The sequence below is a fragment of the Patella vulgata genome, chromosome 6 (genome assembly GCF_932274485.2).
Source record: "Patella vulgata chromosome 6, xgPatVulg1.2, whole genome shotgun sequence".
Lineage (NCBI taxonomy): Eukaryota > Metazoa > Mollusca > Gastropoda > Patellidae > Patella > Patella vulgata.
In genome coordinates, this window is record NC_065884.2 from 68,674,982 (window position 1) to 68,691,751 (window position 16,770).

At 39.8% G+C, this 16,770-nt stretch overlaps 2 protein-coding genes across 2 annotated transcripts; one reads left to right on the plus strand and one right to left on the minus strand.

The window, feature by feature from the left end:
* The first annotated feature begins 2,642 nt into the window (after positions 1 to 2,642).
* On the plus strand, positions 2,643 to 5,355 carry LOC126824033 (neuroligin-4, Y-linked). The gene is made up of 2 exons (XM_050553176.2): positions 2,643 to 2,678; positions 4,185 to 5,355. The coding sequence occupies exons 1-2, from the start codon at positions 2,670 to 2,672 to the stop codon at positions 5,202 to 5,204; spliced, it is 1,029 nt and encodes a 342-aa protein (XP_050409133.2). The 5' UTR covers positions 2,643 to 2,669; the 3' UTR covers positions 5,205 to 5,355.
* Positions 5,356 to 11,623: 6,268 nt separating this feature from the next.
* LOC126824031 (acetylcholinesterase) lies at positions 11,624 to 16,679 on the minus strand. The gene is made up of 3 exons (XM_050553175.2): positions 16,531 to 16,679; positions 13,403 to 14,889; positions 11,624 to 12,145 (listed from the first exon to the last, which is right to left on the minus strand). Exons 1-3 carry the CDS (start codon positions 16,537 to 16,539, stop codon positions 11,908 to 11,910), a joined length of 1,734 nt encoding a protein of 577 aa, XP_050409132.2. The 5' UTR covers positions 16,540 to 16,679; the 3' UTR covers positions 11,624 to 11,907.
* Between the last annotated feature and the right edge of the window lie 91 nt (positions 16,680 to 16,770).

The following is a 16,770-nucleotide window of genomic DNA, read 5'->3' on the forward strand; positions in this document are numbered from 1 at the left end:
TTATGATATGGCCTGTGGTAATTGTCAATTGTTTCCCTTTAGATTTCTTATGGATAGGAGCGACAGATGAACACGATGAAGATGACTGGAGGTGGGCTGACGGCACAGACGTTAATAACTTCTGGCACCCCGGTGAGCCAAATGGGGACAGAGAGGAAAATTGTCTGGAAATGCGCAATACTCCCACTCACAGCAATCCATTTTACCACAAATTTAACGATCAACCGTGTGAAAGTGAAAACCATTTTGTTTGTGAAGTCCCCCAGAACATATTTGATGATAATTAATCGGCCCATGCCTTGTTGATTTAAAATGACATCACTTCTTTGATCTTAGTTTAGTACAAATGAAATAAGAGGAAAATTATTTTCTCATCGTTGCGGTTTTAGGTGATGCAAGAAATTAGCGGATGGAGCAAGACTCTCAAGATAGTTTTCATTTTGAATCAGAGGAACCTATTTTCTCAGAGTGTTTCCGAAATTTTTAAAGGTGGCTTATTGGTTTCGCGTCGTTTATGTGCGTGCATTGACACGTTGGTGTCACTTCAGGCGACACTGCGAGACAGTCAACACGTGTTTCGTTTTATTAGTTAACTTATTGAGCGATTTATTCTTTTGGTTTAAAGGGACAATAACACTCTGGCTGGCTTGACAGCTCCAGAAAATAAAAAAATAGACTTATTCTAAGTACTAGATGTGTTAGTGTCCGACCTGTTGTGTAAGTTATCCATTAAATCCTATTGTACTTGTCCAAAGGGTTCAAAAATATTTTTAAATCCAAGTCACATTTGAAAAGCTTTACGTCAGGCTTTTCAAATCATTTAGTTGAATTTTCCCATTTTTTTAAATTAGGTGTGTTAAGATGAAATTTGTATCATCAATTAATTGGAATATTGTAAAATAGTACAATTTGTTGACCAGAATAAAGGTCGGGACATATTATTCAGTTACAACAAGAGTGGTATTGAGCCTTTAATTATATTTTAATAACGATTGGTGTGTAGCTATCAGTGTATTTAATGTAATATCATTATGGTACGCGTATTATCTTGATTAAAATTCAGCTATTCGGTTGTGTTGCCAATATCTCAGCTGTTGGGATGTGTTGTCGATATCTCAGCTGTTCGGTAGTGTCGTCGATATCTCAACTGTTTAGTAGTGTCGCCGATATCTCAGCTGTTGGGAAGTGTTGCCAATATCTCAGCTGTTCGGTAGTGTCGTCGATATCTCAACTGTTTAGTAGTGTCGCCGATATCTCAGCTGTTTGGAAGTGTTGCCAATATCTCAGCTGTTCGGTAGCGTCGCCAATATCTCAGCTGTTAACAGGTGTTGTCGATATCTCAGCTGCTGGGAGGTGTCGCCTACATCTCAGCGTTGCCGATATCTCTGCTCTTCGGTAGTGTCGACGATATCTCAGCTATTGGGTAGTCTTGCTGATATCTCAGCTGTCTGGTAATGTTGTCGATATCTCAGCTGTTCGGTAGTGTTGCTGATATCTCAACTGTTCGGTAGTGTCGCCGATATCTCAAATTTATGTTTTAGTTAATTATGGTGATGAGGAAATATATTTGAAAGAAAGAAGAATAAATTAAGTTTTCCGCCATGTTGTTTTGTTTCGATAACACTGCATCTTTTGTTAAACCTCTCACAATTCCACATAAATTCAGTTGTCTAGACACACAGAAAACAATAAATGAAACTAAATTAAGTAAAAAACACCAACTTCGGTTTAGTCTTTCGACACGATATGAAATGGGGTTTACCGACCTACGCCATGTAGTGTGTTATTGGGGAAATTTTGCAATTATCGTGGCATTTCCGGATTCAAACTGCGAATGATTCATTTTAGGAGAGGTCCATAATACTTACGTCTGTCCAATAAGTGTATTCGAATGGTTAACGCGTGCGCGTTGCATCATAAGGTCTGTCATTGAGTCAAGTGGCGTAGTTTCGATTAGTCGTTTGTACGCGACCAGGAGTAAGGTAGGCTTTCCAGCTTCGTGGGTTTTCTCCGGGTCCTTCGGCTTCCCCCGACTCCTAAAGACTCCTACGCACAAGCGATTTCTTGAAATAAAATTGAATCATATGTTTGTCCCGAAATGACATAGTTTGTGTCAGGTAGACGTCACGCCCCCCCCCCCCTCTTCCGATCAACCAAATATGGTATTCATTTGCTTTTACTCGTCGCATTAAGTGTATTCTTTTATGGCACGATTGTGGTGTAAATTAAACCCTGGTATATCGATTTAATGTTCCAGTAAGCGTTGTCAGTTTAACGATTTTTCGCATCCCTTGTCTAAAAAGGGTCATTTGCGAATTTGAAAACAAAAATGGCGGTTTTATGTGAACTTGTTTCCATTGAAAAAATAATTTAATTCTAAGATAATAAAGACTATTTAAATATATTTTAAGTGTTTTGTAACATTACAAATCAATATTATCAGTTGCAATATCTAAAACTAAACAATAAAGGAATGTTATCTTTAGTTGCTACGCTGCTTTAAATGACCGAATGCTATTGAGATAACGGTTGGTGTATTCACGTTGTAATATAAATATAACACACTATCTAAACTATGTTTGATCATTGAAGATAACAGCGGGATTATCTTGGTGTGATTGTTAGTTTAATGCAGAACGTGGATTGAGTCACAACGGAGCAGTAGAAATATGAACCATGTAAGTTGGCTATATGCTAAATACTAATAGAGAGAGGGAAAGAGAGAGAGAGAGAGAGAGAGAGAGATAGGGTTTAACGTCCACTCCACACAAACTATGTCATTTCGGGACTAACACATGGTTCAATTTCATTTTAATCATTCGCTTGCGCGTAGAGGTCTTTGGCAGTGGGATGAAACCGGAGGACCCGGAGAAAACCCACAGGTTGGACAGGTGACCCTACTCCTTATCACGTACAACCGGGGATTCAAAACCCAGCCAGTTGAAAAATACTAATAGAAATAATACACAGGCTTTTTATTTTGTGACGTTCTCATTTCAGTTACATTCGGTATTTACTGGGGTGCCACGGTGGCTCAGTGAGTAAGACGTTGGCTGTCTAACCCGGAGGTCTTGTGTTTGATCGCTGCGTTGGCCCAGAAAATTCATCGAGATTTTCCGACATGGTTCCCCTTGTAGGACGGAGGCCTATAGTCGTTGGGACGAACATCCGAGGTCCTGTGTACACATTGGTGTGCACGTAAAGAACCACCGACAGCTGGAAATCGAAATAAGAGTAGGCCGTAGCGCCACTGCCTGGGCAAAATTTCCCTTATAGCACACTGTATGTCGGTGCAGAAAAGTATAACGTAAGATCCTGTTTCATTTCACTTCGTTATTTACTGCACCTGTCATACAGGCAATGTGAGTGGTTAAAGAATTATGGTGTTCATAAATAAATATTCAATGCTGATTGGACCCACTCACAAGTTGGTTTATATATAGGGGAGTTGGATGGCCGAATGGTTAGCACCCGCGCGCTGTATCATACGGCCTGTCATTGAGTCAACTAGCGGCGTTTCGATTCCCCGGTTGTACGTGACAAGGAGTAGGGTCGCCTGTCCAACCTCGTGGGTTTTCTCCGGGTCCTCCGGTTTCCTCCCACTGCTAAAGAATTATTGAAATAAAATTGAACTAAGCGTTAGTCCCGAAATGACCTAGTTTGTATCGAGTGTACGTTAAACCATACCTCTCTCTCTCCTTCTCTCTCTCTCTCGGTTTATATATAGGTCCTATTATAAACATTGTCCAATGGTTTTCAAATCGGTCATAATTCAACATAGTGGGAGATCACAACGATACCATCTTAATGGCAACCTATGTTTCTTTGCGTTTTGTCTATTTAGTAGTTATGTGTGTGTGTGTGGGGGGGGGGGGGTGTGGGGTAGGTGTGTGTGTGTGTGTGTGTGTGTGAGAGGGGGGGGGGTAACGCGTGCGGGATGCCTCAATTAGCGTGGTTATGATCCCCGCTCGTACGTGACAAAGTAGGGCCGCATGTCCAACCTCGTGGTTTTCTCTGGGTTCTCCGGTTTCCTCCCACTGCTAAAGGTCCCTACGCGCATGTGAATTAATGAAATAAAACTGAACCATATGTTGAGTTGAGTTTTTTTTAAATTTGTCCTTTTACATTGATTTTTTTTATTTTAATTCTTTTTCTTTAAAGTTGTTTAATTTATTTTGTTACAGATAATTAGAATTTTGCTGATTTTCGTGTGTCCATCTGTAATTTATTCTGTCCTCGTAACGACACCGTCGGGTAAAATAGAGGGAAGGATTGTACAGCATAATGGAACGGATGTTCTTCAGTTTCTCGGTGTTCCGTACGCCAGGCCACCAATAGGTGACTTGATGCTTGAAAAAACACAACCAGTTGAAACTTGGCAAAATACACTTAATGCGACGGCTTTCGGAGCGGCGTGCCATCAACGAATCGTCTCCTGGGACAAAGGAGTAGATAAAAGGAAAATGAGCCTCGACTGTCTCTTGTTGAATATTTTCGTGCCTAAAAAGATCACCACCAACTCTCCCAGGGCGGTAATGTTATTTATTCACGGCGGAAGTTACATGCACGGCACCGGGAATAGTTTCGACGGATCTCTTCTGGCTATTACTGGTGACGTTATTATAGTCTCGATTAACTATCGACTCGATGTATTTGGGTTTATGTCAACCGGAGATGACGTCATACCGGGTAATTACGGGTTATGGGATCAACGTCAAGCCATTTTGTGGGTAAAAGCAAATATCGCATCATTTGGTGGAGATGGGTCTAAGATAACAATATTTGGTGAAAGTGCCGGATCCTACAGTATAGGCATGCACATGATTTCACCACACAACGCGGGGTTATTTCAGCGCGTTATAAGTGAAAGTGGTATAGCCGTGTCACCTATAGGATTAACGTACGATGCCTTGAGTTACGCGAAATCGGTCAGCAATAGTTTGAATTGCACAAACGCAACGGTTGGATGGAATCCTAGTTTTTTCAAGAATTGTTTTAAAAATAGAACAATCAGTGATGTTTTACATGCTTCGTTAAATGCTGCAAACTTTGGTTTCTTGGTGTACAGAAGGGTTATTGGCCCCGTGGTTGATGGAGATTTTCTTGTAGGAACCCCATTACAGTCCCTTGACAGGGACGATGTCCCATTTAAAAATGTTGATTTAATGGTAGGAACTAACAGCGCTGAAGGGGACTACTCTTGAGACCTTTGATGGCGTATGAGAAAGAGTACAATTTTCATTTAGCCAACGGAATTCCAAGAAACATTTTTCGAGATCACATCGCCACGGCCATAGTTCGAGATTATTATTTCGGTTGGAAATGGGCTTTGGATAAAATTATGGAAGTGTATTCCACTGTTGGAATCTCTGATATCGACCAAGCTCGGCAAGCTGTGGATATGTATGGTGATTTTATACTACAGGCCCCTTCCGTTGAAACACTACAATACCATTCCAACATGACCACCTCGAAAAACACCTTTGAATATTATTTCACACACGTTGCAGAACATCGGGAGATGTATGCTTGGTTCCAGGGAGCAAATCACGGTGATGAACTAACATTTGTTTTTGGTCCAACTCTAAGCTATAAAAATGTGTCAACGTCAGAAATTCAGTTTTCTGAATACGTAAGAAGATATTGGACTAACTTTGCTAAATATGGGTAAGAATATTAAATTAAAGATACATTGTGTAAGATTTAGATAAAGAACTAGCCATTCTTGCTATAATAGTTCGAAAATAGATTATTTGAAATGAATAATTTGAAAATTTCATTCAAATTACTCCATTAGCCTTTGAAGGTTTGACAAGACGTGTGCAATAATTTCAACCATCTCGCGTCTCCATTTTTAGCTTAAATCAAAATATGGCTGAACTGTTCTAATATCGGAGAAATCCGACGCCATCGAGAGTTGATTATGGCCTGGATAAGTTAATTAATGTCTAATTAATAATTTAGATAACATTTCAGGCCTAAAGAAAGACTGTAATAGGCCGATTTAGCTCTTGCATAATGTATGTTTAAAGCCGCTCGCCGTTATTTTAGTGATTTTAATCCTCTTGCAACCTGCAACATTTTGAAAGTTAAGTGGTGTAATTCCGTTCCGTATTCACAAACTCATATGATGAATTGAACATTTTTCAACATTCGACACCCTCTGTACACGAAGTTAACGGCATTTTTAATCTTCGGTAAAATCGTTTGAGGGACTATTTTTAATCCAATTGAATCCAAACCGGGATAAAAAAATTTCCGTTGGATTCAATCGGATTAAAAAGAGACCATCCAGGAATAAAAATGGCGCTCCTTGTTTTCACAGTATTCCGGGCTATTTAACACCGATATGCTGTAGGGACATTTTACCCGGACAGTGGCATAACGGCCTATTCTTATTTCCAATTGCAAATGTCAATGGTTCTATTACGCATACGTCAACGTCTATTTTGTACCTCGGTTTTTCGTCCCACCGGAACGGTTAGACACTGCCCCATGACAGGCACTCCGCTATGCACAACTGACAAGGGGAGACAACCCTGGACAATCCGGGGTAATTTCTCGGCGGAAAAGCTACTGGCCAGATATAATTTTCTCCTGCATTAATCAGTCTAACATAAATCACATTTTGTTGATTTTAAACGTTTTTCATGTCCTTTCCTGCAGGCTTGTTTTGTTCTGAAGCAGCTAACATTAATCAGTCTAAAAACGAAATCACATATTGTTGACCTTAAACGTTTTTCCTGTCATTTCCCGTGCAGGCTTGTCACAGTTTGTTCTGAAGCAGCTGCAATCCGTCCCCTGTTGAATTGTTTGTTATGAAGCAGCGGAAATCACCTCTGAACTGTTATCAACGTTTTTTGTGGTTTTATTTTATTGTAGGACCCCAAGCCTTTTCATTCATGCATTAACCGTTTACGTTAATTTCAGGAATCCAAACGGTGAAAGTGGAAACAATTGGCCGAGCTTTAACACAACAACCAGACACTACATGGATTTAAACATACAACCAACTTCTGGTCAACATCTGTTGAAAGACAGAGTTAATCTCTGGATGAATGAACTACCATATTTCGCTGATCCGTTTTCATCATCTCCAACAACAACTTGTAGCACCATGTTCACCATCGTGGTTGTTGGTGCGACGTTTTTATTGACATTGTGAATACAAGTACATGCATCTCTGCACGAAGTGAAACTTTTTATGAATATGCGACTATCTTTATTAGGTTGGTTAATGCAGCATAATAGGCAGTTATAAACTCTAATTCATTTAATAAACTAAGATTCTTATGATTAAAGATACATTATGGGAGGGTGGCTAGGTGGGTAAGACGCTGGCTCGCTAGTCTGGAGGTTGGATGTTCGATCCCTGCATTGGCCGAGAAAGTTCATCGGGGTTTTCCGTTGTGGTTTCCCCTTGTCAGTGGTGCAGAACGGAGGGCCTGACAAGGACAGCTGTCTAGTCCTTCGGATGATACGAAAAACCGAGGTCCCTTGTATACATTGAAATGCACGTAAAAGATCCCTTGGCAGTTGGAATTCGATATAAGAGTAGGCGATAGTGCCGCTGCCCGGGCAAAATTTCCCTCATAGCACACTGTATGGCGTATGCCCGTCTTCATTAGCCCAGTATAGGAGCAGAACAGTAGTTTGTTAAACCCTATTTCATTTCATTTCATTTACATTATGGGAGATTAGATAAAGAGCTGACAGTTCTTGCTATAACGGTTAAAAACCAGATAATGTTAAAGGGATTTGCTGAAAATTTCAGTCAAATTGATCAACTCTGAACAGAGAATTTAGCGATTGAATTTTGGACGTAGCCTCGATCATCATTACTAAAGTCGGTACGCTAAAAAAAAAATATATTCTCGATTCTCCATTTCATGATTAAATTATGAATGAAGGTTGAGCAGCAAATCGGATCCTAATCCAGTAAATATCCCAGGCTAGCGATGACATCAAGAGTTGATTATGGTGTGGATAAGTTAATTAATGTCTAATTAAATAATTTAGATAACATTTCAGGCCTAAAGAAACACATGAAATGGGCAGATTTAGCTCTTGCATAATATATGTTTAAATAAACACCATAAAGAGACTATTATGATCTGGGGGGGGGGCCGAATGGTTAGCACGTGCGCGCTGTATCATAAGGTCTGTCATTGAGTCAACTAGCGGGGTTTTGATTCCCCGGTTGTATGTGACAAGGAGTAGGGTCGCCAGTCCAACCTCGGGGGCTTTCTCCGTGTCCTCCGGTTTCCTCCCACTGCTAAAGACCCCTACGCGCATGCGAATTTTTGAAATACAAATGAACCGTGTGTTAGTCCCGAAATGACCTAGTTTGTGTCGAGTGGACGTTCAACCCCATCTCTCTCTCTCTCTCTCTCTCTCTCTCTCTCTTGTGATCTAAACAAAGTCTTGTTGTAATATTAAAACTTATCTATAGGTCAAAATTGTGGGGCCTCGAGATGCCCTCGTGCACTTAAACAAATGCATTTTAACTAAACTAAAGGGAGTCCTCTCCTGGAAATATAGGTTTTACATCCACCATGAATTATAGTTACCGGTGCCTTCTCTTTACGGTGCCAAATGAGGATACATGCTAGATTTTGTTGAAGTCTATCAATCAGTTTCGGAGAAATCGATATAATAATTTGTCACGTACTAACTTAGTGTTGTGACCACTTTGTTTGCAATTTGTCTGCGATAGCGGGAGGCAACTGCTGGTTTATACCACAGGGTTTACCTTTTAACTTATAAATCTTCCGAACTCTCTCATCTCTATTGGATCAGGCAGCACCATTTGAACAATCCTGCAAAAGCACCTCCTAGTTTACATACGTACCATTTCTTTCAAGTCCGGTGGTAAACGATTACGCCCGGTGGACGGATGACATGCAGAAGTATGTATTGTTTAATGGTCAAGAACGAGACATTAAGTAATATACTGTAACAACAAGAGGGTCGTAGGCCAGAGTGTTTTTACAATATATTACGCAATGTCTTAGGCTCGAGATCATTAAACGACTTAAAATACAGACACTCCGCACGTGATTTTACAGTGAAATACGACACGCGAGTCCAATATTTCACTAGTATAAATAATGTACGATTGACAAGTTGCCCGTACATCAAAGGGTGGCGTCACATCTGTATTTTAATACAGTATAATGAATGCACTGTGAAGCCAGTAATGTAGGCTTATGAACCAAGGCCTTATACAAATGAATATTTTTGCCATTCAATTGTGTGAGAGAGAGAAATGGGGTTTAACGTCCACTCTACACAAACTAGGTCATTTCGGGACTAACATATGGTTTAATTTTATTTCAATAATTCGCTTGCGCGTAGGGGTCTTTAGCAGTGGGAGGAAACCGGAGGACCCGGAGAAAACCCACGAGGTTGGACAGGCTACCCTACTCCTTGTCACGTACAATCGGGGATTCGAAACCACGCCAGTTGACTCAATGACAGGCTTGAAAGGCTTTATGATACAGTGCGCATGTGCTAACCATTCGGCAACCCCCCCCCCCCGCCATTCAATTGTACAAGCCATGATGAATGTATAATAATATTTAAATCGTGGTTAAAGGTTTAAGATTATCAGGTGGGAAAACGAGCTGAAAGTATGACTGTTTGTAATCTCCATCCGCCAACACAAATCACGCTGCAATATAACATCAATACCGCTCTATCCTCACTTCATTTCTAAGGCTATCGTGAATTCCAGAGGTGGGGGTAGATCCGTAGTTTCATTAATTACATATTGCAGCTTAATAAGTACGGACAGGAACAATCCATTTTTAAATCTGCCTTTGGTCTAGCATCTACACAGATCCTCATGTCCAGCATTAGCTACTCTTTTAGGGGAGTGTTGCCATTCAACCTTTCGTATTTGTATGTAAAGTAAATCGACTACTTGTCGATCTGATAAGATACAGATCTACATTTTGTCTAGTTTTTTTTTGTACTTTCAATGGCCTACACTACATGAAGATCTAACCGGTGGTTTACCCACAGTTCCATGCATCGCACGCCAAGAAGTCCCCGTAACAGACCGTTTCATTGGCTAATCTCTAACTTCAACCAGAACGCCGGTAATATAACAACTCTTCAAGATCCTAGTGTAGTTAAGACAAGTAAAACGAAATTTTGAACTTTAAATAACGAAACGAAATAGGGTCTCTGTTTTAATCATATTGGTTAATCGCTGGTGTTTAAAGGGCGCATAGGAAACTAAAATAGGCAAAAATGGGTCTGAAAAGCACACACTAATGTAATATGAGTGTATATAAAGTGATTTACATTCGAGTTCATAAAACATTTATTTTTTTAATTTCTAATCAATTATGCTCGGTGAAATAGGTGAACTAAATTGCTTAGTCCATTTTACAGTTTTTTTTAATTATTCTGTCGTTTGATAATCAGTCATATTTACTCCAGCGTTGTCTTGTGAAATATGTGCTTTCCTTTGTTCATTACAAATGCCACCGAAAATATTTTTGTCCATAAAGTATACGACGTCGTATACTCAGTGACGGATCATCAGGTCGCCGGGCCCCAGTGACAAGTTAACTCCCGGGATGAGGGGATCCGGGGATCCTACCCAGAGAAATGTTTTGAAATTTAGACATGCAATGGTGGTCTGTGGAGTATATCCCGAGCGGGAAGTTATATACTTAGTTCTAAGCATTTAGTGTCGATCTAGATTTGTAATCTGAATGAAGTTGTTGCATATCATATTTTCGAATAGTGCAGAATTTGTTTCTTCAGAACTATACTCGGAGAATTGATTCAAGATTCTTTTCTCTAACGGTTATTAAAATCGGACAACATTTGTTTGCAAAAAGAATTAATACCCAATAATTTCAAAACCCATCGAAAAAAGGGAACGATTTTGGGGAAATCGGTCTCCATTGTTGTTTTCTACAATATATAAAAAAAAATATATATATATTTTTGTTAACAAATCGCTTCGTTGCTCTCGCCATGATCTGTCCCTTCGTATACTGATTATAAATGTTGTTTGGATATTAGGATCCCATAATGTCACGGTAAGGTAACAACATTAATATTGATTGAAATAGACAAATATTAAATTTCCATTTGTGTTTTTAATTTTAAATATTATGGTTACTATTGACTAAGCGGTTCAGACTAGAAAGAAATGAAATGAAATGAAATGAAGTTTTAACGTCCTACTGTTCTGCGCCGACTGGGCTAATGGAGATAGACATGCGCAATACAAGAGTGCCGTGAGGGCAATTTCAAAGTAATTACGCCGTACTCTTATATCGAATTCCATTTGTCAAGGTTTGTACATGCCATTGTGAAAACGGGACCTAGGTTTTTCAGACTATTCGAACGACTATACGTTGTCCGCTACCGGGATTTCCTGCACCACACTGACAAAGGGGAACCACGTCGGAAGATCCCGATAAACACAGGTCGAACACGTGACCTCCAGCTTATCGAGTCAACATCCATGTTGACATAATGCAATCTCATCGAAGTAAAGTATTCATATATTTTGTGTATTTTCTTTTGCAAGAGATGTGAATGAATATCTGCAGATAAGTGTTACGTTTTTAATTAATATGCAAATTAATAACCCAAATATTGTTATAGAAACCTTTTATTGGTGGTTTTCCTGAAAGTAAGCACATTGCAATACAACAACTTGTAAAATGTATAGTTTAGAAATATATGCATTAATCCGAATATAAAAAAAAATGTCGCTCTACTTGGCTATATGAGAATAGGTAACTCTGTCAAATCAAATTCCAGTGGTAAAATTCCCTTACAAAAGTTGCGTTCAATATAAATGCAGTCAGGGTGAAATGAAATGAAATTATAAATATATATCTATTTTTTAAACATCTAGTATTGGAGATAGGATGCTTAACGTCCGTTGAGCAGAGACATCACTAAAAGAACCAAGGTGGTTGCCATGGTATTATAATGAATAGTTGAAGAGGATGAAGTTGGTTTTAATAACGATGGTATTTCATCCAACCAGAGATTAACTCTGTCTTTTAACAGATGTTGACCGGTAGTTGGTTGTATGTTTAAATCCATGTAGTGTCTGGTTGTTGTGTTAAAGCTCGGCCATTTGGTTCCACTTTCACCGTTTGGATTCCTGAAATTAATGAGAGAGAAATGGGGTTTAACGTCCATTCGACACAAACTAGGTCATATCCGGACTAACACATGGTTCAGTTTTATTTCAATCATTCGCCTTCGCGTACGGGTCTTTAGCAGTGGGAGGAAACCGGAGGACCCAGAGAAAACCCACGAGGTTGGACAGGCGACCCTACTTCTTGTCACGTACAACCGGGGAATCGAGGCCCGCCAGTTGACTCAATGACAGACCGTATGATACAGGTCGCGCGTGCTAACCATTCGGCCTTCCAACCCCCCTCTGAAATTAATGAAAAAGTGAATGAGTGAATGGAATGGGGTTTAACGTCCTATATTTCTGCACCAACCGGGATAATGAAGATAGGAATATGCCATACAGTCAATCTGGTTAAAACACAGATCCTATTTCGTTTCGTTTTTATAGTTCAAAATTTCGTTTTACTTGTCTTTACTACACTTGGATCTGGAAGAGTTGTTATTTAACCCGTGTTCTGAATGGTGTCAGGGATAAGCCAATGAAACGGTCTGTTACGGTGAGCTTTAGGCGTGTTTTTCACGGAACTGTGGGTAATCCACTAGTAACATCAATGCTGATTGGTTAATCAAATGTCTGACGTCATAGGGTCATAAGTCGGTCTTTTGACTTCTGACGTGACCTATCGCTGTAACTTGTCAAATCTTCATATAGTGTAGGTCATCGAAAGTATAAAAAAACGAAACGAAATATAGATTTGTGTTTTAATCAGATTGCCGTACAGTGTGCTACTACTTTTATAACGAATTACAACTGCCAAGGTTAGTTATTATATAAAGAATCTCCTACTCGTCTTTTTTGATATCAAAAAATATCAACACAAGTTGATAAAGTAACAAAAAACGAGGTTCTGCCGATATCAAAAAAGACGAGTAGGAGATTTTATTTATCACGCAATCCCTTCTTACATGCACAAATAGATAAATATAGTTCTTTGCTGTAGATTTCACTTTTATTGAACATTACGGCGTAGTGATACATCATTTTTTGCCAGCAATTCAACCATTGCAAAGTCCTTCATATTGACCCAGTGTTTCCATCAAGGTCAATTGAATAACAATAGTTCATTTTTAATAAAAAAAAAGTTACTTTTAATAAGGAATGAACTGTTCTTTGAAAATAAAAAAGTAGATTATGAAATATATCACACAATACTGTAGAATGTATTATTGGGTGATAAATTTGTATTGTAGGAAACGGAATAAATAATAAAAGTCTTACCCATATTTAGCAAAGTTCGTCCAGTATCTTTGTATAACTTCAGAGACTTTGATTTCTGTCGTTGATATATTGACGGAAGTTAAAGTGGGGCCAAAAACAAAGGATAGCTCATCAGCGTGATTTGCTCCCTGGAACCAGGCAGGCAGGTTCTGGTTTTCTGGAACATGGGTAAAATAATATTCATACGTCTTCCTAGACGTCGCCATCTTAGAATGATATTGCAAAATTTCAATTGATGGGGCTTGTAGTATAAAATCGCCGTACATGTCCACAGCTTTCCGAGCTTGAGTTTCGTCAGATATTCCGTCCTCCGAGTATACTTCCATTAGTTTGTCCAACACGTTCTTCTCATTCTTGAAATAATCACGAACGACAGCTGTGGCGATGTGGTCGCGAAATATGTTTCTAGGAATTCCATTATCTATGCTAAAATTGTATTGTTGCTGGTATTGTTTTAAAGGTCCTATAATCAAACCACCCTCGGCACTGTTAGTACCCACCATTAGGTCCACATTTCTAAAAGGTACATCATTTCTGGCAAGGGAGATAACCGGGTTTGCAACAATAAAATCGCTATCCACAACGGGTGCAATAACTCTTCTGTACGCCAACATCCCAGCATCCCCCGCTTGTAGCGATGCTTCTAGGACATCCGTAATGTTTCTAGTTTTCAAGCAGTTCTTGAAGTAACCGGTGTTCCACCCACCCGTGACGTTCGTACAGTTCAAACTGTCACTAACCGACCTTGCATAACTAATGGCGTCAAAGGTCAACGCTATAGGCGATACGGCTATACCACTCTCACTTATAACGCGCTGAAATAACCCCACGTTATGTGGTGAAATCATATGCATGCCTATACTGTAGGATCCGGCACTTTCACCAAATATTGTTATCTTAGACCCATCTCCGCCAAATGATGCGATATTTGCTTTTACCCACAAAATGGCTTGACGTTGATCCCATAACCCGTAATTACCAGGTATGACGCCATCTCCGGTCGACATAAACCCATACACATCGAGTCGATAGTTTATCGAGACAACTATGACGTCACCAGTAATAGCCAGAAGAGATCCGTCCCAAGCATTTGCGGTGCCGTGCATAAAACTTCCACCATGGATGAAAATCATAACCGCTCGTGAATGGCTCGTGGTGATATTTTTGGGCACAAAGATGTTCAGCAAAAGGCAATCGTGACTCATTTTTCTGTTGTGTGGTCCCTCCGTATCGTAGGAGGCGATTCGTTGATGACATGCCGCCCCAAAAGCCGTCGCATTAAGAGTATTTTGCCATGGTTCAACTGGTTGTGTTTTTTCAAGCATCAAGTCACCTATTGGAGGTCTGGCGTACGGAACTCCGAGAAACTGAAGAACATCCGTTCCATTATGCTGTATAATTTTTCCCTCAATTTTACCCGATGGTGACGTAACGATGACAGAATAAATTAGAGATGGACACACGAAAAGCACTAAACATGTTATTATCTGTAACAAAAAAATTAAATATCTTTAAAGAAACGATGGGGGGTTGGATGGCTGAATGGTTAGCGTGCGCGCGCTGTATCATAATGTCTGTCATTTAGTCGACTGGCGTGGTTTCGAATCCCCGGTTGTACGTGACAAGGAGTAGGGTCGCCTGTCCAACCTCGTGGGTTTTCTCCGGTTTCCTCCCACTGCTAAAGACCCCTACGCGCAAGCGAAATATTGAAATAAAATTAAACCATATGTTAGTCCCGAAATGACCTAGTTTGTGTCGAGTGGACGTTAAACCCCATTGCTCTCTCTCTTAAAGAAACGAAATGGTCAATACAAAAGAAATACAATGAAATGGGGTTTAACGTCCTACCGTTCTGTTCCGACTGGGCTAATTCAGTGTGCTATGAGGGGAAATTTTGCCCGGACAGCGGCGCTATTGCCTACTTTTATATCGAATTTCAACTGCCAAGCGATGTTTTACATCCACGCCAATGAGCATGTGAGATCTAAGTTTTTGGTTCCATCCGAACGACTAGACATCTGTCCTTGTGATGCCTTCTGCCCTACACCACTGACAAGGGAAACCCACGCCGGTAAAACCCGATTAACTTTCTCGGCCACAACTGGGATAAAACCCGCGACTGGGATAGAACCAATGATTCAGCGTTTTACTCACATAGCCACCGTGGCTCTCACTTTAATAAATCGTAAAACAACATTTTATGTTCCATATATAATACTACATAATAATATATCCTTCGGTACACAAATAAACATTATAAAGGAGAGCTTCGTATTATTGTGTTGTTAACCGGCTTACAATAAGCAGGGACGCGTGACGGGATATCCTCTCGCTGTCTCAACAGACACTTTATAAACAAATGGCTACTGCGCATTTCGTCAGGCTTATAAACCTGTAGCGATAAATCTCTTTGATCTTTGGCGTATATTCTATGCCCTGAATAATTTGAGGTTTGAATGTCGGGGGCGACTTTGGATATATACAGGGGAATTTGGGGTTATTCTTCTGAAAGTTTTTCTTTAAACCTGTAACAGGTGATTCTTTTAGGGTAGGCTTGTTTCCGTAAGAAAACATGATCTAAGGTTTTTCTTATAGGAATCCTATGATATTCTCATTTTGCGTACATGTAAACATAGACGGTTTTATAAGCAAGATAAAGTCCTTGACTTCGGTTATGCTGGGGAAGAAAGACTTCAGAATAAACCCTCTTTCCCCAGCATAACTTCAATCTCCTGCGTTATCCTGCACGTAAAGTAAGCGGGTCGTGTGTTGTTAATGGGTTTATTTGCGGGACTGGGCTGGGCTATGGTGGGGCGAGGCACTACACAACGGACAGCCGACTTTTAAATTCAACCGCACGCACCTGCCGTCAGAACATACATTAATAGTTAATATAAGTATGAATTGTATGCCCCAATGACTCATACACACGGTCCTATATACGAGCTCTCTAATACGTCCTACTGTAGATAATGGCAGGGCAGGGACAACGACTTATAAAAGGGGGTGTCTACATTCAAAAACAACAGCTTGGTTGTGAAAGTGCATTTTGCCGGTGAGCATCACCATTTATAATTTTAAGGGAAAATATTGTCAATTATTAATATTTTTAATATAATACAACTCACGTGATTCATCTTTATACCCTTTGGCCTGTCCTATGCACCAGTGAAACACAAACGGTAAACCCAACTTAACACAGGATGTTATATCTCTTTCATATACGACCGCTTTACAAATATTGAATAGAATATCATACAATATCTCTAATTTTAGATATATTGCGTCCATCCAATACAAACGGGACCTACAGTAACCAATGAAGTTTTGCGAATATTTTCACCCCTCCCCGTAAGATAAAACTGAAT

Coding starts and splice junctions, on each gene's coding strand:
- LOC126824031 (XM_050553175.2), bottom strand. Junction 12,146..13,402: donor ACGAACTTTGCTAAATATGG/GTAAGACTTTTA, acceptor CATTAATTTCAG/GAATCCAAACGGTGAAAGTG.